This window comes from Musca autumnalis, unplaced genomic scaffold, assembly GCF_047663935.1.
Source record: "Musca autumnalis isolate F117 unplaced genomic scaffold, ASM4766393v1 scaffold_1, whole genome shotgun sequence".
In the NCBI taxonomy this organism is placed as follows: domain Eukaryota; kingdom Metazoa; phylum Arthropoda; class Insecta; order Diptera; family Muscidae; genus Musca; species Musca autumnalis.
Window position 1 is genome coordinate 129,557,674 of NW_027411644.1, and position 23,408 is coordinate 129,581,081.

General features: G+C 33.4%; 2 protein-coding genes across 6 annotated transcripts in view; one reads left to right on the top strand and one right to left on the bottom strand.

The window, feature by feature from the left end:
* Nucleotides 1–23,408, top strand: part of side-VII (sidestep VII transmembrane protein) — a 1,783,907-nt gene that overhangs the window by 1,464,344 nt on the left and 296,155 nt on the right. For 4 of the 5 annotated variants that reach the window (XM_073992696.1, XM_073992713.1, XM_073992688.1 and 1 more), the window contains one exon: nucleotides 18,450–18,718. In XM_073992696.1, the coding sequence (XP_073848797.1) occupies nucleotides 18,450–18,718 (269 nt within the window). The remainder of the gene's footprint in view (nucleotides 1–18,449; nucleotides 18,719–23,408) is intronic. The other variant, XM_073992706.1, reaches the window with a different exon arrangement.
* Nucleotides 1,056–5,698, bottom strand: LOC141390599 (transcription factor Adf-1-like). The gene is made up of 4 exons (XM_073963550.1): nucleotides 5,506–5,698; nucleotides 5,276–5,429; nucleotides 2,945–3,050; nucleotides 1,056–1,136 (listed from the first exon to the last, which is right to left on the bottom strand). The coding sequence occupies exons 1-4, from the start codon at nucleotides 5,636–5,638 to the stop codon at nucleotides 1,056–1,058; spliced, it is 474 nt and encodes a 157-aa protein (XP_073819651.1). The 5' UTR covers nucleotides 5,639–5,698.

Sequence of the window (23,408 nt, forward strand, 5' to 3'; positions counted from 1 at the left end):
TGATTACACACAACTGAGGATATTTCATCTTCTGTACATCGGCTTAAATACAGATTTGTACTTATTCCAGATAATTCTAATTCAAGATTTCTCTAATGTCATCATCTAAGGGATGATCACGAAACTTTTTAACGATAAATCACTTTTAAATGATGAATATTCGGTTATTAACTAAATAATCTATTGCATTAGATAATCTATTTACATTAGTGAAATACAGGTGGCATTACATATATATATGTGTAGCCACGGTCGTATTTTATTCACATTTAACAAATACCAACTAGTCTGGCATAAGGACACCACTGCTTGACGACCTTCACTGCATGTGGCGTGGTTGAGAATGATGAACAACAAACATCAATTGTTTTGGAACCGATTTGGCTGATGATTTCGTTGGCGATGCCCTTAAGCCTAAAACACACACAACGTTGTTTTGAAGTTTCGTGTCGTTCGTCGTCGTCGACTTGGGTTGGGCGTTGGTAACACACATAAAACGTTTGATAACGCCGTCGAAAGCCATATGTTTTATGTAAACAAACAATAACATATGTTTGGCGCTCAACATTTTAGAAATGTTATTTAAAAGTGCCGTGTTCTAAACATACATAAAATGAAATATTTGGATATATTATTCTATTTAAAATTACTTAAAGGGGTGTATGAAGTATGGAAATGTCTTCCTCGCACTATAGAAAGAAAATTTTGGACACGACCTCTGTACGAGAACAGAGATGTTGACGGTACATTCGCACTCGATTTTGAAAGACTGTATCATACCGACGTGGAACAATTCCGGATTATGGTCAGAATGGAGCCTCCAGTTTTTGATGCGCTATTTAATCTGTTGAAGGACGAATTGACCAAGAATTCGAATAGACCATCTATATCTGCTAAATGTAGATTGTTCTTGACCCTGATGTAATTATTTTTTATTTGCGAAATATGAATGTATATACAAAGTTTTTATTTTGCATTTTTAAGATATTTGGCACACGGGGATAGTGTTCGTTATCTATCCTTAACGTTTAAGATGGGGGCCTCAACAGTGAGAGCTATAATAAGGCAAACATGCGAAACACTGTGGCAAAAACTGTCTCCTGTTGTATTGCCAGTTCCATCCACAGCAAATTGGGCTAAAATCGCCGAAGATTTTGGGGAAAAGTGGAACTTTCCACATTGTGTAGGAGCCATAGACGGAAAGCACATAAATATTAAGTGCCCTGCAAAGTCGGGATCCATGTACTATAATTACAAGGGTAATTATTTCAAACTAATTTTTTTTTTTGTAATATCTTAACACGTATTCTTTGTTCTAGGTACATATTCAATTGTTTTATTGGCTGTCTGTGATGCCAACTACAAATTTACTGTAGTTGACATTGGTGCATACGGTTCCCAAAGTGATGGGGGAATCCTCAGAAACTCTGAGTTCGGAAAACGTTTGTTGGACAACAACTTGGGTCTTCCGGAAGATGAACAGCTGCAACCCGAAGGAATTAAAATTCCTTATTTTTTTGTTGGCGATGCTGCATTCCCCCTCAGGGATAATCTTATTAGACCCTACCCTGGATCCTTTCTTCCCCAAGATAGGGAAGTGTTTAATATGCGTTTATCCAGAGCAAGGAGAACAATTGAAAACTCATTTGGAATTTTGACGGTTAGATGGAGGATATTATTATCCAATTTATATGTATCTCCCGATGCCGCTGAATTAATTGTCAAAGCAACAGTCGTTCTACATAACTATTTGAAAGTTAATGACGAAAGCTACTGTCCGGAAATATTTGCCGGTGATATGGATGGCAAGGAAGGGCTATGGAGAAATGAAATTGTGACTTCTAACAATATCTCTTCCATAGGAAGAAAAAAATTTAATAATGCCACCAAAAAGGCATTTTACTTGAGAGATGTGTTGAAAGATTACATATCAAAAAATCCAATTTAAAAATACCCCATTCTTAATTCAAAAGGCTATGTTCATGTATATATAATTCACATTTCGATTTTATTTTTAATATTAAAAAAATTATTTATTAAATTATTAAATAAAAATAAACTTATTAAATAAAAAGGAACTCACAATTGTTATACTATTCATAAGTGTACTTAGTAAACATATGACAAAAGAAATTAATGTATCACTAAAAATATTCTAAAGAAAGTTCGTTCGAAAAATAATTCATTGCTTTTTATATCCAATCAAACAAAACTCCAGCGAATTTTCTTTTGATTCGTCATAGAGAAACCTGCTGTAATATTACGTTTACATTTACGAAATCGAGTAGATTTCTATTGTTAATTCCTTTGCTTATTCGAAATCCAATTGGTTTTCATATGAGTTTTCATTCGGCGTATACGCAAAGGAATTGATATTTTAAATGCACTCGATTTCGTAAATGTAAACGTACTATAAGAAATAAATAAAAACTCAAGAAGTTCAAACAATTACGATTAAAATAATAGATACGAAAGAAGATTTTGGACAAAAAATAATATTTGTAGTATATTGTCAGATAGATTTTTAATCATCAGACATTGAATTTGTACTTCATTAGTATTAAAAATCAAGCAAAGGTACTATTCAGTCTATATGTGTATGTATTGATATACAAAATCTAATTTTTAAACATAGAATACATATGGAAGTACGCATTGTATTTTTTCCACGTATTTTCTATTTATCCAGAAAAGTTTTTACTTTATCAGCTGCAAAATTTATAAGTTCGACTTTTATAATTTTTCTTGTAGGGTTGTCGACAGATTGAAGCAATGATTCTATGAATCTATAACAACCATCATCCATATCTTCTTTTTCTTTTTTCTCTTTAACAATATCGGTAATGTTTTCTACCATCTCACAAAATTTTTCATTAGAGTCGCTACTGATTTTCTTTTTTTTCTTCGGAATTTCTTGTTGGTGGATTTGTTTTGGGATTGATGCACTAAAATCTGGCTGCGAATATTCCTCGAATGTTATTTCCAAATCATCACTTAAGTATTCATATGTGTACTCATCCCCTTCATTTGTGTCAAAGTTGCTAGTTGTTCTGAAAATAAGGAAAACATTCCGTTAGAAATATGGTATGGAAAAGTAGAGTATTATAGTAAGTTTACATATAATAACATTTTATAAACACGCAGTTAAATTTGCTTTAAAAATTAGAAGATTAAGTGTGTGACTGGCATTAGTCCGGGAATTAATGACTTTCATCTATGGACAGGGACCAACACCAGCTATGCGGTTAAATTTTTTCCTAGAAATGGATACGATAACCCAATCTACGCAGTCTTCTTGGTATGGAGTCGTTGTGTGGCCTTACTGGAAGGTATTTGCACATCCGAAAAAAGAAAAGAAATGGCTTCATCGTTGATTTTTTTGAGAGTGAGCTTCGAACGGCATAATACACTCTTTAAGCCCGTGTTCTTCCTGGGTTAGACTAAATAATAAATTCATCTTTTCAACAGTGATAAAATACCCTTCTTCGCCTGAAACCACATAATTGCCCCAGGCTGCAATATACTGAAATTAAATTTCGGTTTTACCACAAAATTTAACTTCTACGGATAAACACAAAATCACCCCATCATTATTATCATCGCAGGCAATACCAATAATTACGGCAACCTCATCATCCCTTGTAAGATCATAAACAACTGCCGTCAATATGATAAACCCAATCAGCAAAATAATGGTGTTGTTAAACTAATAATGGTGTTGGGGCAACTCCAGTTTGTCCACAGCTACCGGCATCAACACCACCATTACAGCAGCTCCAGACGTAGAGAAGACCGACAGCAACAACATTTCTAACCATTATCTACAGTAACAGATCACCAACATCAATCCAGTCAAGGGAATAAACGGTCAAAGAAATCTCTTCCACTCGGCGGCAGCGGCGAAACGGAATCCTGTAGTTCAGGAAACGTTTTAAAGATACCGAATGGTATTGGGTGTAATGAGAAGATTCTTGTGAGGAGGGGCAAAATGTTCAAAGTGATGAATCCAATCAATGGTTTATAATGGGTAACCACAGCCCAACAACACCCAATATACACGAAAACAAGTAAGAACGGCGTTAAGTTTGGCCGGGCCGAACTTGTTATACCCTCCACCACAAGTTGTATTGAAGTAAAACGGAATAATTAGTTTCCTTTCGTGTTGAAGAAGACTTAATACTAAATTTCAGCAATTTCGGTAAAACAATGTGAGGCACCATTCTATGGGAGCTATTTCAAAACGTCGATCTATACCGACAAATTTCTGACGGAAAGTTTTTAGGCTCAAAGAAGACTAAATACCAAATTTCCTATATTTCGGTAAGAGAATTTGGCTAAAACTTATAAATACCTAAAATCAAGAAGTGCGCTTCTATGGGGATGTAAGACGTGGACCTATACTGATAATACTTTTCTGGAATATTTTATAACTCTTGGAAGACTAAATACCAAATTTCAGCCATTTTGGTAGAATATTGAAGACACAGCCTTCAAAATACGAAAAATCGGGAGGTACCGTTCTATGGGGCCTATATGAAGGCATGGACCGATATATCCCATTTTCAATACTAACCATCCTGCAAGTAATAAAAACTCCTGTACCAAATTTTGACTCTCTATCTTTAAAATTGCGAGCTGTATCTTGATTTCAACAGACAGACGGACGCACGGACATGGTCAAGTAGACATAGAATTTTATGCTGATCAATAATATATATATATACTTTATAGGGTCTCCGACGAATATTTCGATGTGTTGAAACGGAATGAAAAAAATTATGATGGAGGGTATAATGAAAAGCACAAAGATCCTATGAAAAGTTAGGCACTAACAATGACATTAGACTAGGCTTACACCAACAATAATATTGGTGTTCTCAGGCCCAAAATAATGACTGTAATTATGATTCCAGTCGTCTTCCTCAGATTAGTCATTATTTAGTAGTCATTATCCAAAGAGAACATTGAACTTGGCGCATGCATGTATATGATCAACCCATTTGTGAAAAAGTAATAAAACTTCTGAAATAATACGAGCGGCACAGAAAAGTTGATTCAGTGGAGGAGTTGTTTGACCTTCCCGAGGTAAAGATGGCAATGGAACAGACTGTGTTGTCCACGATTTCGGCCTTACCGGCTGCATTAAAATTTCACTTTTTTATTCGACACTGATATTGAAAAATTGTATATAGTAGATTCTTGCAGTTCTGGAACAGACCAGTAGTCAAAATTCCTGGACTTTGTGTATCCAATCACATTTTTTATCTATACTTACGGCCTGGGTTGAATATAGTCACTTAGAAAAGACATTGAGTTAGTGAACCTCCACTCTGGACTATATTCAGGAGCTCCACTTCCCGAGGACAACTTTAGGTGTTCCTTAGTGTATCTGTCCCGTAAACTTTTCCATCGAGTTTGACACTGTTTTACTAAATAGTTCAAATAGTTAGATTGTATGTAATTAATAGTTTGAACGTAGAAATTAGGATTTTTTTATTAACTTACCCGGCTTACCCACTTCAGCAGCCACAGCACTCCATGCTTTTTCTTTGGCAATTTTGTTTCGGTATAAATTACTGCCTTTATTATAGATGCATTCATGGAGTTGAATGCTGTTAATTAATTCCTCCTCAAACATTTTTATTTTATAATTTTTTGAAATGAATTGAAAACAAGCAAAAACAAACAAAGAATAACAAAACAAAAAACGTCCAAATAGTGTCAATGTGTTTGTTTGACATGTAAACAAAGAAGTGTCAAAAAATACGCCGGCATCAAAACGCAAAATTCAAATTTTTTTGACTTTGATGCCCAGAACTGAGCGCCGTTGTGTGCAACACAAAGAGACGTAGAGCAAGAGAAATTTTCGGGCATCGATGCCAAACGCAAAACTTTACCCAAACGTTGTATCTGTTTACAGCTTTACTGACGATAAATTGGGCTTTGGTGGCATTGCTGGTTAGAATTGTAAAGCTCATGAACGAACTAGTTCAATTTAACGATTCACTGAAAGTAGCGTATGATTTAGATTATTCGATATAGTTCAATAGCTCACTGAGCGCCGACCGAAAAATCAACGAAGGATTTACAATCTAGTTCAGCATATCATTCACATATGAAAAAAGTGACGCCGTCTTATGTGCTAAGTGATGCCTTCGTTATGTAATCAGTTTTGTTTATGTTTTGGATCAATGTGAAGTGTCAATCACCATTGTAATAAAAGTAATTTCTACATAAAGAACATTTATGAAGTAACATATCCCACTATATCGAATCCATTACCTATTCAACGTACCTTGTCTTGGATAGAAAAAATGAAGAAAATAAAAAAAAAAAACATAAATACACAAAGCTTTTTTCGCAATGACAATTTCTACACACCCACAAAATAAGATTTTATATCAGCCACTTAAATGAAATTGTAATTACAAATTTTTCCGAAGGATGTTTTTCTTAAACTTAAAGCAAACTTAAAGTCTCTTTCTGAAATATCTAAATGTAATTTTTTTGTAGTTTAATTATACTATTATAATGTTATTTCCTATTTGGTGTATGTATGTGTTTTCATCATGCGTACGATTCCTATCCGAATGATTGAACTGAATATTGCACTATGAACCACATTATTGAACTAGTTCAGTTAATAGAGAAGAGCTATTGAACTAAATCCTCCAAATGAACAAGATTGTACAACTCCATTGCTGGTGGTTTCGATTTGGTTGCCGTTGTTGTTTGTTTTGTTTCCGCTGATAGCGTTGGCGTTGAAATGACTGGCGTTGAAATGACTCGTGTTGTTGTTTAGGTTTAGGTCGAGTGCGATTTTGTTTCGGCTTCTGAGTGCCCTGGTTTGCTTTTTGTGTCTTTTGGAGGATCTGTTCGAGTTGGGCGGTGTTACCCGTTCGCGCAATTTATTTGATATTTTATGGGACTCTTCCTTGCGAACGAGTGCTGAAGTGGTGGAAGACTCCGGGTGCAACATAGACTGGTGCTAACTGCCGTATTTTTTGAAAACCACTTTGGAGTGGGAACGGCGCACCTGATGACTTCTTGTTAGGCAGTTCATAGAATAATCATTGTCTCGGACTAACTTTCTTCGATCTTCCACACGCATCAAAATTAACTCCGGACAGAATCGCCAGGCATGGACATGATAATGTGCATGAGTGATAGATGAGTATTAGTCGATATAATTTAATATAGATTTGTTCTTTTTTTGCATAAAATAAAAAATATGAGCCTGTCATTGCACTCAGTTTTCTTCAAAACGAATTTTGGTCCAATCAGAATTTTCGTATCTTTATTAATAAAAAATATGCAAATATGCAAAATCCGATGTCTAATGATTAGAAAGTCCCGCTTTATCGACTGAAAGAAAACTCGGCGTTAATATCTCCACAATGCGCTAAATTAAAATGACTGTTCTATCTTGATGACCGAAAATAAATGCGCATTTTTCATAGTACTATCGGAAAAATTATCAGAAAATCATTTCGCGAAAAGCTAGGAACATAATCTTATCTGTGTTTCATACGGAACATCAAAACGCACGTATGTCCACGCCCCATACAACAGTACCACCATGTTTGACGTTTTATCAATATTTTCAAAGTAATTTGCCGTAATTTGCCAATTACTATTCTCAGTGGTTAAAGACTTTTCCACCAAATATGCAAGTGCTAACAAAACAAATATACCATAGACATATATATGTTATGGTGAGAATTGTATTTGTATTGTATTTTAAATATAGTTATAACTAGCAAAATGCCCGCTACTTCGTATGCGGAAAGCATATAAAAAACAAATAAACAATATATAATATGGAAATGACAAACACTGAAAATTTGGTCGCACTAATACCAATTTTAATCAATATTTATTTTTATCTTAGTACTGTACGTACCCTTTAAGTTCGATTTTCAAAAAGATCAGCCGTATCTCACCCTTACACATTAACAGCGAGATCAACGTTGCACACCAATACACACCCAAACTCCAAAAAATAAAAATTCCAGCACTGTCCCTACACCCAAAAACAAATTGAGTACCATTAAATAATTTTCGTATACTTATGGTACGTATTTCGACGATATATCTCATCCATACACAGACATTAATACAAAATAATTACAGTAAATTCCATAATAATTACAGTATTTCCAAATCTCAAGATTCCAGCTGTATCCGTTCGTCCAATTCCAAATTGTACCAAACTTAGTATCAAGTCAAACTCTTCGTATCCATAAGTAAGATTTTCCAAAACTACCTCAATCCTTCACTTTAGTAGTAATCTTACTTCCAAATTTCAGGATTCAAACTCTATCCGTTAAACCAAATTAAAATTGTACAAAATTTAGAACAATTTAGAATTATCGTACCAATTTTCAAAACTTCCTCAACGCAACAGGGCTACAATAATCATACTTTCAAATTGCAGAATTCCACCGCTATCCGTTCACCTACATACAAATTGTATTAAAATTAGTACCATAAGTTTGCTTTTTCAAAACAACCTGAATCCTACTCTTCGACTGTAATCGTAATTCCAAATTTCAGGATTCCAGCTCTATTAATTCACCAGAATCCAAATTGTATCAAATTTAGTACCATTTCATTCCCAAACAAAATTTTCAGGATTCCAGGTCTACACGTTCACCCAAATCTATATTGTACCATATTTAGTACTTCTCGTACCCATACGTACGACTTTTCAAAATTTCCTCAATACTACACTCCTACAGTAATCTTAATTCCAACACTATCCGTTTACTAAAATTCAAATTGTACCAAATTTAGTGGTTTTCGTACCCATAAGTACGAATTTCCAAACTACCTCAATTCTACTGTCCGGCAGTAATCTTAGTTCCGTTCATCCAAATCCAAATTGTACCAAATTTAGTACCATTTAGTACTTTTCGTACCCAAAGGTACGAATTTCCAAAACTATCTCAATCCTACACCCCTACAGTAATCTTAATTCAAAACTTTAGGATTCCATCTCTATCCGTTCACCCAAATCCAAATTTATTACTGCTCGTAATCATAAAAACGAACTTCCAAACCCATATCCTTATTTCAACGCCATTTCCCAACCTTGATTCCCATACCAAATTTGAAGATTCTAGCTTTATCCATTAAAAATATGCAATTGGTACCAAATTTAGAAACTTTTAGTACTTTTCGTACACTTATAGGTCGAGTTTCTAAATACCCTTTGGCACATCTTCCTAACTCTCCACCAATGACCACTCGTTCAAAATTTCAGAATTCTAGCTCTTCGCGTTTGCTAATACAATGGATTCGATATTTAGTACACTTTAGCACTTTTCGTACCTTTCTACGACGAATTTCCAAAAACCCATTTACACAAAAACAAATTGTACCAAATTCTGTACAATTCGATTTTCCGATTTTTCAAATTCTACTCTATAGCCTACCGCGAACGGGTTTCAAATTCTAACTCTTTCCGTTTACTAAAATTCATGCTTTAAATTAAAATAAATAAAATTAAAATACTTAAAATTCAGGATTCCAGTTCTATCCGTTCACCCAAATCCAAGTTGTAATAAATTTAGTACCATTTAGTACTATTCGTACACATAAATACGAATTTCCAAAATTTCCCCAATCCTATGCTCCAACAATAATCTCAATTTCAAATTTCAGGATTCCAGCTCTGTCCGTTCACTCGAATCCCTATTGTACCAAATTTAGTACTTTTCGAACACATAAGTACGACTTTCCAAAACCACCCTCATATCTCAGTCCTACACTTCACAGTAATCTTAATTCCAAATTTCAGGTTTCCAGCTACATACATACGTTCACCCAAATCCAAATTGCAATAAATTTAGTACCATTTAGTACTTTTCGTACCCATAAGTACGAATTTTCAAAACTACCTCAATTCTACACCCCACCAGTAATCTCAATTCCAAATTTCGAGATTCCAACTATGTCCCTTCACCCAAATCCCCATTGTCCCAAATTTAGTACTTCTCATTAACATAAGTAAGAATTTCCAAAACTTCCCCAGTCCTACACTCCAACAGTAATATCAATTCCAAATTTCAGGAATCCAGCTCTATCCGTTCACCCAAATCCAACTTGTACTAAATTTAGTACCATTTAGTACTTTTCGTACACTCAAGTTTCCAAAAACCCTTTGGTGCATATTTCTTACTCTTCATCAGTGATCCTCAGTCCAAATTTGAGGAATCAAACTCTATCCGTTCACCCAAATCGAAACTGTACCAAATTTAGTGCTATTTAGTATTTTTCGTACCCTATGTACGAATTTCCAAAACTTCCACAATACTAAACTCCACCAGTAATCTCAGTTCCAAATTTCGAGATTCCAGAGCTATCCGTTCACCCAAATACCCATTATACAAAATTTAGTTCCATTTAGTACTTTCCGTACACATAAGTACTAATTTCCAAAACCACCCTCATATCTCAATCCTACACTTCAACAGTAATATTAATTCGAAATTTCAGGTTTCCAGCTCTTTCCTTTCACCCAAATCTAAATTGTACTAAATTTAGTACCATTTAGTACTATTCGTACACATAAATACGAATTTCCAAAATTTCCCCCATCCTATGCTCCAACAATAATCTCAATTTCAAATTTCAGGATTCCAGCTCTGTCCGTTCACTCGAATCCCTATTGTACCAAATTTAGTACTTTTCGAACACATAAGTACGAATTTCCAAAACCACCCTCATATCTCAGTCCTACACTTCACAGTAATCTTAATTCCAAATTTCAGGTTTCCAGCTACATACATACGTTCACCCAAATCCAAATTGCACTAAATTTAGTACCATTTAGTACTTTTCGTACCCATAAGTACGAATTTTCAAAACTACCTCAATCCTACACCCCACCAGTAATCTCAATTCCAAATTTCGAGATTCCAGCTTTTATCCGTTCACCCAAATCCCCATTGTATCAAATTTAGTACCATTTAGTACTTTTCATACACATAAGTACGAATTTCCAAAAGTTCTTCAATCCTACACTCCAACAGTAATCTCAATTCCAAATATCAGGATTCCAGCTCTATCCGTTCACCCAAATCCCTATTGTACCAAATTTAGTACTATTTAGTACTTTTCGTACACATAAGTACTAATTTCCAAAACTACCCTCATATCTCTATCCTACACTTCAACAGTAATATTAATTCCAAATTTCAGGTTTCCAGCTCTATCCGTTCATTCAAATCCAAATTGTACTAAATTTAGTACCATTTAGTACTTTTCGTACCCATAAGTACGAATTTTCAAAACTACCTCAATCCTACACCCCACCTGTAATCTCAATTCCAAATATCGAGATTCCAGCTATTATCCGTTCACCCAAATCCCCATTGTATCAAATTTAGTACCATTTAGTACTTTTCATACACATAAGCACGAATTTCCAAAACTACCCTCATATCTCAATCCAACACTACAACAGTAACCTTAATTCCAAATTTCAGGTTTCCAGCTCTTTACGTTCACCCAAATCTAAATTGTACTAAATTTAGTACCATTTAATACTTTTCGTACACATGATTGGTAATTTTCCAAACCATTTCCTTTTAGAAGCACCACTTCCCAACCTTGATTTCCATGCCAAATTCCTATATTCCTGGGGCCTATTATTGATTTCATTAATTAGTTATCGATTTCTTCAAATTACAGATTTTGAAATTGAATAGTTATGACTGTACATCTCCATATACGATAAAATTCTTAATTGCAAATAAATAGTGGTAGTATGCACAATTTTATTGCACTTTCATTGATTTGCAAACATTTAGTTATTCACGACATCTGTTGCAATGGAAGATAACAAATGTCTTGTCTTTCTATTATTTAGTGGTTTACGGTAAAATAAGTGCGCCTAGAAGTAAACTACAAAATTTGAAATTATGTGTGATCGTTTACGGTATCATGAAGTTATAGCATTGTTAATTTGACACCTGTCTTGCAGAGGGCCAACTAAGTGCATAAGTACGTAATAATAATGAAAAATAAGGATTTTTGTTGTTGTTATTTTTTGTGGTTCCAGGACGAATTTTCTAAAACCCGGCCTTATCTCGCACATTTGCATCAACAGTGACCCACTGGTAAAATTTCAAGCTCCTAGCTTTAGCCGTTTTGGCTGGGCGTTGATGATGAGTCAGTCAGTCAGTCAATCACTTATCACCAAGCTCATTTATATATATAAGAAAAACACAAAAAACGCTTCAACAATTGGTTTGAGCGTGTGAAAAAGTGTATAAAACAAGCTGGAGAATTCTTTGGAATATAATAAAGCTATTTTTCAAAAATATTCGCGTTTTCATTATTAGGGCGGAAACTTTTGTAGTACCCACTAACTTTTGTAGTAGCCACTTTTGTACATTCCACTAACTGAAACAAGAAAAACATTCAAATTGATGCGTTCAGTTGTAACTGTTCATGTCTTTAACATATGTATCCCCTATCAGTTATGTTATTGTGAATATAAACAACCCAAACAATATCATAACTGTTACACTCATTCCCACATTTATATCATATTATATATGTTATGTATATGATATATCTGTTTGGTTGATACAAAAAGTTATACTATTGCACATGTATAATGCATAGCTTTTAGTTTAAGCCATCTATTGGCATAGATAGATTTTCAGAAATTGGTTCGAGTAAAACCTTAATTGGGGAACCTCAAAAAAAAAAATAGCCTGTAGTTAAGGTGAGATTGCAAAAGTCGGGCGAGAGTTGAGAACTAGGGATAGGTAATGGAAAGCAATAATCGATTTTTCGACTTTTCGATTTTGGTCTAAAACTAAAAATGCGATGTTTCGGTCTTGCGATTATTTTAAGCTGGGTACACATTGTCAGTTTTGAATGACAGCTTTTTTGTTGCATGCTAGTGTGGCCGTTCATTTTTGTCATTTTGTCAAAATGTTTTGTGGTTGCTTGACGGTTTGACAGTTATGATTGCGAAATATCGGCATTCAAAACTGACAATGTGTACCCAGCATTAGTTGTCTCAAAAATCCCGACTTTCGACTTTTTCATAACCGCAGAAAATCGATTATAATCGACTATTCGTCGATTTTCGAGTTTTCTTTTGAAACTGTAAAACAGACAAATGTGTAAAACCGCCAAGTCCACAGTCTATGAGCAAAGTCGATCACAAGATAATCGATTATGCGATTTCCCTACAGACAAAAGTCGACTGCAATTTTTAGATTTTTGACTGCAAAAAAATCGATTAATCGATTAACCGAAAGTCGACTTACCTATCCCTATTAAGAACTCCTTCTCTACGGGCCAGAACCGTGACAAATTGCTCGAATGTAAATCTGTGTGCTCCTGTTATTCGTTTGAAATGGTTCTTAAAGCTTTTACAGCTGATTCCCACAAGCCTCCCATATGAGGTGCATGTGGGAAAATAAAACGCCATTCAAACCCATGACATCAATAGTCGCACCATTCCATAGTTTCAATATTTCTTATAAAAATATCGATGGTATCAATACTATCCTTAGTTTCTCATCGCCTGTATTTTAAATCAAAATGGTGGGTTTTAAATGTCAATCACATAGCGTGTACGTCAAATAAAATCCACTGGATTTACTGGCGAAGCTTCATTCGACGTAGGTAGGATATAATTAAGTATGAAGTTGTTGAAGTGAGATTAAAAATACGCCTTAATTTCATGCAAAGATGTAAGTGATCCACACAATCGAAGGTTTTAGAGTGGCCCAACAGTACAAGAAAACTAATCTTACAGTCATCAACATCCTATTGTATCGATTCTGACACCTCTCAGAAAGCATTTTCAGATTTTAGAACAGGAATAACTTTTGTGTGTTTCTTTCCATACTGTTGGATATGAACAAGGTAAAAGCACTGGAAGTATTAATCTTATAAATTTTGGATCTATGTCATCTAGTCCAATAGCATTCGATTTTACTTGCTTAAAGCTTTTAAAGATCTCATCGAACGTGACATATCGCAATTCAAAAGAACGGTCTACATTGAAGTTATACGCAGACTCATTACTAATGACGGTATGCTTAAAAAAAGTTTTATTGTCAAAGAGCGTGTTCCCATAAACAAAAACATGTAAAAGTTTTCAAATTTAAAATGAGGAGAGCTAAAATTTGTTCCTTGAGAGCATAAACGCACTATAATTTAACAAATTAAATGAACAATCACCGAAGACTTTTTAATTCTAACTGATTCAAGCAATTTTCATTTGTGACGCTTTTGGCGTTCTTCTTTAGCTTATTCTTTTCTCTTCTTTCTTTCTTTTAAATATACCAACTATTTTTTTTTTTTAATTTACGATTTTGGCGAAAAAAATGCTTTGTAACCAGAGGGAGTGGACAAGGCTTTATTTTCTGCTGGAAAATGTGAAGATGTGCATTTTGATGGCGTACCATTGATTAAAATCGACGGAATTGATTGTGTCGAGGCTTCATTCATCGAATTGTCACTCATAATGAGGATGCTTTTTTTCCTTTTGCGGATAGAATCAAGTGGAGATTCAAGAAAGTGGTCTAAGGACGATGCCTATATAAAAGTTCAATTCAAGGCTCATTTCATTAAACGCAGTTCGTTTTGTTTTAAAGAATGTGTAAAACTCTGTTTCATAAGTTCGACATTTACTGCAGGCTGCAACTCCATCGTAAACACTTATCTTCTCTAAGAGTATCGGCAGTTTATGCAGCTAATTCCATATATTTGATATGATAGGCATCAGGCAAAGCCAACATCTTACCATTATTTAATGTATATAATCGATCTTGCAGTTTATTTTATTACAACTCATTATAGAAGGAATTATTAACATTGCCAACCACGGATTTCACGTATTTATAAGCTTAGCACATGTTGCAAAATTATCTAGTACGAAGCTTTAGCAGAGACTGGAAACAACGTGCATGCAAATGTTATTTGGAAGCTTTTATGTTAAGCAAGCTTTTTATTCAACAGCAAGAAGCAGGGAATGACAGATTGTTATATGACAACTGCTATTACAGCTTTATTATGGCACTTGTGTTTGTTATTTACGAAAAACGCGCAAATATATCAACGGCGCTGAGTAATGCGAAAACTCGAAAACACACAGTGTGGGTAGAGTTACGAGAGTAAGATAGTTCAAGTTTATAACTTTTTAGCGGCGAGTGCATTTTTAAATTTTTTTTTCAGAGCGAATTAAGAAAGAAAGTAAGATTTGGTGCAGCAAAAAAGTGAAATCGGACAAAAATATATGTGGGAGCTATATTCAAATCTAAACCGATTTTCACCAAAAATAATAGCGTTCTTCCTACGGCTAATGATGATATTACCCAATTTTCAGCCATATCGAACAATAAATGCGACATATACGTTACGAACGGACAGACGGACGGACATGCATAAATCGACTCAGAAAGTGATTCTATGTGTATGCCTAGAAGGAACTATGGGGCTATCTCGTTTCCTTTTGTATGTTACACACAAATGCACAAAGATATAATAATACCCCTTACCACAGTGTGTTGTAGGGTATAAATCCCCTTGGAGAATATAGTTCTAAGGAATGACTTTTCGATATATTTATAAGTTAATAACATTAATGTTACAGACAATATAAGCGTTTCCCACAGTCGCAAAGCAACAACAACGGTATAAGTTGCAACACGCGCAGCCAAAATTTGGAATATGAGACAACCCACATAACAACACGTTGTGTATATGTCATCATGTAGCGGTAAACCTTTCAAAAATAATCGTGTGCGCTGAAAAAAAGGTTTCATAATATAAACGAAATCTTAAATTCCAGCAAAGAAATTTGTCATTGATTTTGAACCAACGTAAGCTTCATTGAGTAAACGAAAAAATTTTCATTGAAGAAAAATTAACGAATTTCTTCTTTAGTGCCATGGAACTTTTTCATTGCTGCAATGAAACTTTTTCAATAATGCAATGAAATACTTTCATTAATGCAATGAAATATTTTCATTGATGTAATGAAATACTTTCATTAATGCAATGAAGCCGTACGTTGGTTCATAATCAATGATACATTTCACGTAATGAATAAAAATTAATTCAATGCTAAATATTGTTACGAATGTAACTGATAGGATAAGTTAATTTAGTTTTATTTCCGTTAATTTAAAAATTTGAATTGTAACGTAAAGTTTTTTATTAAGCAGTTACTTTATTTAAGCAACAACAACTATCATGTAGAATTCTCTTCATCATTCTAGTTCTTACTTTACCTTTTATTAATGTGCTTTTGTTTGTTCTCCATAATCATGTAATTATCGTTTAGTTGCCATTTCTTATTTCTTGCAGTTGTTTGTTGTTGTAATTACGTCATTAGTGTGCTTGTCCACTTGGATTTATCTTCCCCCATGTATGTGAGTATGGTTGTTCGCTTAGTGCGAATGTGCATCTGTGTGTTCGCTGCACAGATTCGAGGTGTTGCCAGATGTTCTGGATACTTCTAGACCAAGGATATTTTGGGAATAAATGCAGGTTGGAACGGCAACATTGAGTTAGTTGTGTTTTAAGCGTTGAACTGAACGGATCGGTTAAAGTAATTATGCGTGCTAACTAGATACAAGCTGTGTGCTTAGTAATTAAAGTCGGTTACGAATAAGTGTAATAAAGTAAATAAAGCATTGTAGAAACTTAATCTAAAACGAACCCTGTTTTATTTGGTACAAATCGTTCTGGGGAATAAAACAACGTCTACAAGGAGATTATTTAAACCTAATTCCGTAACAATATGTTTAATTCATTTTATTGCAATTTGTTTTTACCATGGATACAACACGTCATTTTTAATTCCTCAGGTATTAACTACGTGGGTGAATATTGCGAAAAGACTTGTTTCTGTGTCCCTACGCATTAAGAGTTAAAAATATTGAAAAAAAAAATTAAATTCTTAGAAACGGAATAAGTAAATCAAAATAAAATATTCTACATATTTATATGAAAAAAATTGGTCGCAAGGTGCAAATACTCATTACCGTGGCATCGTTTTGTGTTCAAAAACACTGATATTCATTAATATTTCAAAATATATTATATAAATGAAGTACGCGGAGTTATTCCTAAAAGAATGGACAAAGTTTATTTTAATTTCATAAAAATAATTTTATTTTTTCAAATTATGATTTTGAGTTATTTTAGTCGTGTCCCTATTTTTTTTTGTCATTCAAGTTGACCAATGTGTTTATTAAGAAAAAATGCTCTAAGCCGGGTTTTGTTCATCTGTAATCTGTCAATGTAGCTACAATTCCCGTTAGTTTAAAGATAATCGACAGAAGTGAAAAATATAGTCAGTTGTTTGAGAACTGTTGAAGTGTTTAGTGTTTTTTTTCGCATGTTCCCGAAAATTTGTCATTCCCGTGAGGAGTATTTTTTCCGTTATTTATATTATAATTTCTAAATTTAGGGTAATGGTGTATTCTTTTCTTAAGCCTTCATTGAATTTTATTATATTTTGTAACAAATTTTAAAGATTTCCACATTTAAATCCAAGAATAGTCACGTTTCCATCCTTACCGTGGACTCATTACCGTGGTTATAAGTAATGTATATTTGAGATTATTCAATCTATAATAATTATTAAATAAATTTATCATAGGATTTTTGAAGAAACCATCAAATACAACATGGAACCATAAAGAAAAAGTAGAAATGCAGAGGAAAAATAAATAGTCAATAAGGAAAGAACCATGTCGGCCGGGCTCGACTATATGATACCCTACACCACTGTGAATATGTTAAATTGTACTTGGGAGCTATATCCAAATAGAACGATTCCAAAGTCAAGGCTGTAGTTAATTAAAACAATGAAAGGACAAATGCATCTTACAAAATTTAATATTTAAATATCATTTCCGTAAATATATATACATGGCCCGCTGCTAATTTTTGCATAAAATTGTCTTATAAAATAGTATCAGCCGAAAAATATTTATTTAAACCCATTTTCGCACTTTGCCGTTTTCGACCCCCAAAACAAGTCTTTTCGCAATATTCACCCACATACATTAATGATACCATTGGGCGTTGTCATCTGTAGTCTACAAAGCTATTTCGAAGTATGGTATCGAATTGCTGAATTGTAAAAACTTTATGTTTGTTCTTGCTGTTTTTATTTTGAAGTTTGCTCATTCTTTTGTATATAAATAGATCGCGAATGAAGCATATTATACTTTTTTGTGTCCAATTTTCGCCACATTGAATAGGATTCATTTCAAGCAAAGTAAAAATATAAATTAGCAAAATTTGTTGTTTTGTTACACTAAGGTAGTTTTATATTTAAAATTTTTGGAGAAAATAGAAACACATTTTTTTAATTAGAAACACAATTTTTAATTCTATTGGAGAAAATAGAAACACATTTTTTTTAATTACCCTTATATGATGGTCATCTTTCTTTGAAGGTACTGATGGAAAGTCGGAATTCTTCGTAACACCTTTAATATCGTTGACACTTGGATTGACAGTGACAATCCTTATTACAGGACTTGGCGTGATATTTGCTCTTCGAATACCATTTCGCAAAAGGAACTGCCATCGAAAAGACTACTGCAATGAACATACACAGAGAAGTCTTTCACCTGAAACAAGTGAAAAGAGTTCAGAAGAAAAAGAAAATGATGATGACAAAAATCCGGATGTTATCCCTGAGTCTATTAGTTCCGATGTACAGGTGAGTTAGTGTTATCATAAATATACTAGGTGAGCCGGTCCGCGAAGCTGGCCCGTAGTTTCAGTCTTTAATATTAGATATTTTTTCTTATTAAGCATTATAAATTACAGTGTGTGCTTAACTTACACTACAACTACTCTCAATTAATTTACGTGACTAACTAGTACTTTAAGTATATGAGGATACTAATACAACTATTATATGATTAAACAAACTTAATTATAAATTATGATAATGTAACAGGTAACCTTTTATATTTGGTTATTGGATTTCTTACACAGGAAAAAATGTAGCCATTAAATAAAAAATTCAGAGGTTCAATCATACATTTGTCAATTTTCGGGCAATAAAAAATTATCATATTGACAAATTTTTATCAAATTATTAAATTACAAAGTCAAAAAATGTCATACTTACAAAAAAATCTTTTTTTTGAACTGATAAAATATCTCACACATTGACAAAGAAATTGTATGTGCTTAATCATTTTTTTTATAAACTTGTGATTGTATTGACTAAAAATTTTATCAAAATGTTCCACATTTTGCTTGATAAAAAATTATATTGATTAAAATATTATAGAATTTATTTTTTAATCAATTAAAACTGTTAATATTTACTAATGCCACAACAAATAGATACTAAAGACGTGCGGCAGTGTAACTGCAAGTGCTAACAAAACAAATACACCATAGACATATCTGTTACAGTAGGTATGAAAAAGAGAATGAGTGTAACAGTTATGTTATGTGGCTACTTGTGCGTACTCACCCTAACATAACAGAGAGAAACAGTTGTGTGTTGTATTGCGAGTAGGTGAGAATTGTATTTGTTTTTTGTCCTCAAATAACTGTGGTACCACAAATATTTTGTAGTTACTGGTGGTGGAACAAATAAAATTGTGTGCAAGTTGTAATTCAAAAAGAAAAAAAAATTAAAATGAATAGTTTAGATATTAAAGAGAATATTAAATCTGGTTCATATAAAATTTGTGATAAAAGGGGACGAAGCAAAATATGGGATTGTTTTGGGACAATAAAAGATGAAAATGATGCAGAGATAACAAATTTTGTTGTATGTAAAACGTGCACAAATGTTTATAAATTTAATAAAAACGCAATTTCAAATCTAACAGCGTGTTTTTGTAAAAAGTTTTTGCCCATTCGTTCGTCGATTTCATGAACGAAGACACAATTTGGTTTTCATAGCGGTTGACATTTGTATTCGTGTGACAAACAAATGAAAGCTTTTTATTTTCGTAATTTTTTGGTTTTCGTAACAAAATCGGACGAACGAATACGTCAAAAATAAACGAATGGAAAAGACCCATCGGTTTGAATGAAAATTAAATAATTTGAGTAATAAATGGCCCAAAACACACGAAAAGTGGAAGGGAATGCTATTTTATTTATTTCTATAGGAGCACACGCGTATATATATAATTATAATACAATTAATTATATATACAATTCTCGTTATAAATCCAATTTAACGTATATGCTATGGAATTGACATTTGAAATCGAGTGGATTTCGTAAATCTAAAATACTATAATATAAGGCTGAATTGATTTGTGTAGGTATGTACATTATTACACTAAAACTACTATTAATAAATAATAAAAACTGTAACTATTCACAATATTTTCGTTTATATTTTAAAATCAAACTTTTACTTATAATAATATGAATTATTGTGTTTATTTGTTTCATCCAAAAATGTATTTAAAATGCTTTTTATGTTATCTTCAAAAGACTGAATTATTTTTTAGTTTTACTTGTGTGAATTGTTAAACTATTAATAAATAAAATAATAAAAAACGTTTGAATAATACACGCTTTATTTCTAGTAAAATTAACATATTCCACATAAAAACAACAAATATGTATGTTAGCAGTTTTAATACCAAACCCCCTTTCTTACACATAGCATACAATAAGTACTTGTTGTATCACCACAGGTATCTGCTCATAACTGTTTGTGCGAACTATAGGCAAACATATATGTTACTCTCTTTCTCTCTTTACTCACTCACACCATATTTGTTTCAAAAGGTAACAATACACACTTGTAACCGAAACAACATTCTACTCACCTATACCTACTGAAAACTGAAAAACATTCAAACTGGTGTGTTCGGTTGTAACTGTGCAGATGTATAATAGATACATATACACATTTATAAGTGGCGGTAGTTGTTTCTTTTATTGAAATTCATAGAAATACCAAACACAAAAGCAACAACAGACGCATAGGTGCATACAATATTTTAAATCGTTCAATAACAGGTGAAAGAAAAGCGGAATTGAATAATTTATAACAAAAGTAAATAGTAATTTAGTGCCACACTTCAATTTTAATAGAAAAAAATTTAAGAAAACAAATAAAACCCTTTTAAATATAAAATATAGGGAACATCGTTGAACTCGTTAGTTGTGAAGTAAAACACATGTTACTTACTGGGTATCTGAATGTATCTGTAATGTAAGACAATTTGCCGCAAGAAAATTTGCCTAATGTAAATATGGACATAAAGAAACAAACACGCAAGTATAAAAGAACAAAACCTAACCCAGTAAACATTTTGATCCTTCAGTGCCGGATATAAATAAGTGCAGTTTTTGATAATTAAAAACATATTACAGTACAAGACATTGTGAGGTCAAACAAGTAAGAAAAGCGTTAAGTTCGGTCGGACCGAACTTTTTATACCCTCCACCACAAATTTCTGCCATTTCGGTGGATTAATGTGGCCACAACCTTCAAAATACCGAAATTCGGAAGGTACCGTTCTATGGGGGCTATATGATGGTGTGGACCTATACCTACAAATTTTATACGCCTAAAGAAGACTAAATACCAAATTTCAGCCATATCGGTGTGATAATGAGGCTAAAACGTTCAAAATATCGAAAATCGGGAGATATTGTATTATGGGGGCTATATCAACACGTGGACCTATATAAACATTTTATGGTAGAAATGTTTCTTAGCCTCTGGAAACACAAAATACAAAACTACAACCGATTCTTTGATCAAATGGGTCTAATACATTCAAAATATAAATTTTAATGACGCGTACTTTATAAGGGGCCTTATGTGGGGGCTATACCAAAACGTGGACTTATATAACCCAACTTTGGTAGGAATATTTTCTGGCCTCTGAAGACACAAAATACCAAATTACAACCAATTCTGTGGTCAAATGGGCCAAATATCTTAAAAATTCCTTTAAACGACGACGCGTCACGCGTCATTTTGTATGGGGGCTATACGAAAGCGTGGACCTACATAGCCCGCTTTCAATACCAAAAGTCCTACGTACATATAACATATTTTCCCAAAATTTCATCAACCTACGTCAATCCGTTCGGACGCTAGAGTGATTTCCACAGACGGACAGACGGACGGACATGGCTATATCGATGTAGAATTGCACGCTGATCAAGAATATATATACTTTGTGGGGTCTACAATGATTATTTCGAGTAGTTACAAACGTAGTGACAAACTTAATATACCCCCATCCTATGGTGGAGGGTATAAAAAGTACAAGATTGGCATAATAACACAACAAGTGAAGACAAATAACAAATTTAAAACAAAGTGAACACAGTGGGTACAACATTAATGAAAATAATAAATAAAAGAAATAACTTTTAATAAATTGTAAGAACAATAAGTGATCCACAAACACAACAACAAAACAAAAACGGTTCGGTACGCGAAAAACAAAACACAGTTTCAACAAGACGGCAAGTCACAACAACAAAAACACAATAGCTGACCCGGACGCGACAAAAACCGTTTTTAATTCGCTATTTTGGACGGACACTTAACGGGTTGTATATAATTTTTTTGGAAAAACATACTTTCGTCGAAAAAAACATTGGAAATTGAAACGTGGAGTTCAAGCAAGTACATAAGCGCCATATTGACACACATACATACTCATACATAATATATTGGAAACTTTAGTGGGAATTTAAACTACCCAGCATACGTAACTGCCATATTGATTCTGGGATATACATACAAGTACATTTTTTTTTTGGAAAAATAGAGTAGTATATACAACCTAAAAAAATTTTTGAACATTTTCGTCAAAAACTTTACGTCTGGTCATAGCAGAACTACCAGGTAGTGGTATCACACCAGCTGATCGAATATGAAAAGTCAAATATTTTTATAAAAAAATTATTTTTGTTGTAATTTCCCCAACAACGTAAAGAAACTTTTGACATCTTTCGTTGGGATTTTTGACCATTTTGAGCGTTTTTTCAATGTTACTCGATTTAGACAAATATAAGATACAACAAAATAACGTTAAATGTAAATTGACTGCTACGTAATCAATACACCTCCAGTTGGTTTGGAATTTCTTGGAAATAGTTTTTGCATTTCAACATAGTCTCGCCTGGCGGATCAATAGTTCTTTGCCTTTGTAAGACTTCTCAAAAAATATCATTGCTGTTTATGTATCGATTTTTATACCCTACACCACTATGTGGGGAGGGAATTATAAGTTGGTTTTGGCCAAAAAGTTTGTAACGCATCGAAATAATGGTCCGTCCGTCTGTCCATCTAAACCTTGTAATCACGCTACAGGTCGCAATTTTGATCGACCCGTCACCAAATTTTGGATGTAGATGAGGGTCCCGGAGGGGAAGATTGATTTTGGTGATGGACG

What these genes read in the sequence shown, in the direction of transcription:
- LOC141390599 (XM_073963550.1), bottom strand. Translation starts at nt 5,638, where the DNA reads ATGTTTGAGGAGGAATTAATTAACAGCATTCAACTCCATGAATGCATC. An exon ending in GACTATATTCAACCCAGGCC is followed by an intron (nt 3,051 to 5,275) that starts GTAAGTATAGAT and finishes CCTTATTTTCAG; the next exon opens with AACAACTAGCAACTTTGACA. An exon ending in ATTCGCAGCCAGATTTTAGT is followed by an intron (nt 1,137 to 2,944) that starts GCATCAATCCCA and finishes CGGCGATTTTAG; the next exon opens with CCCAATTTGCTGTGGATGGA.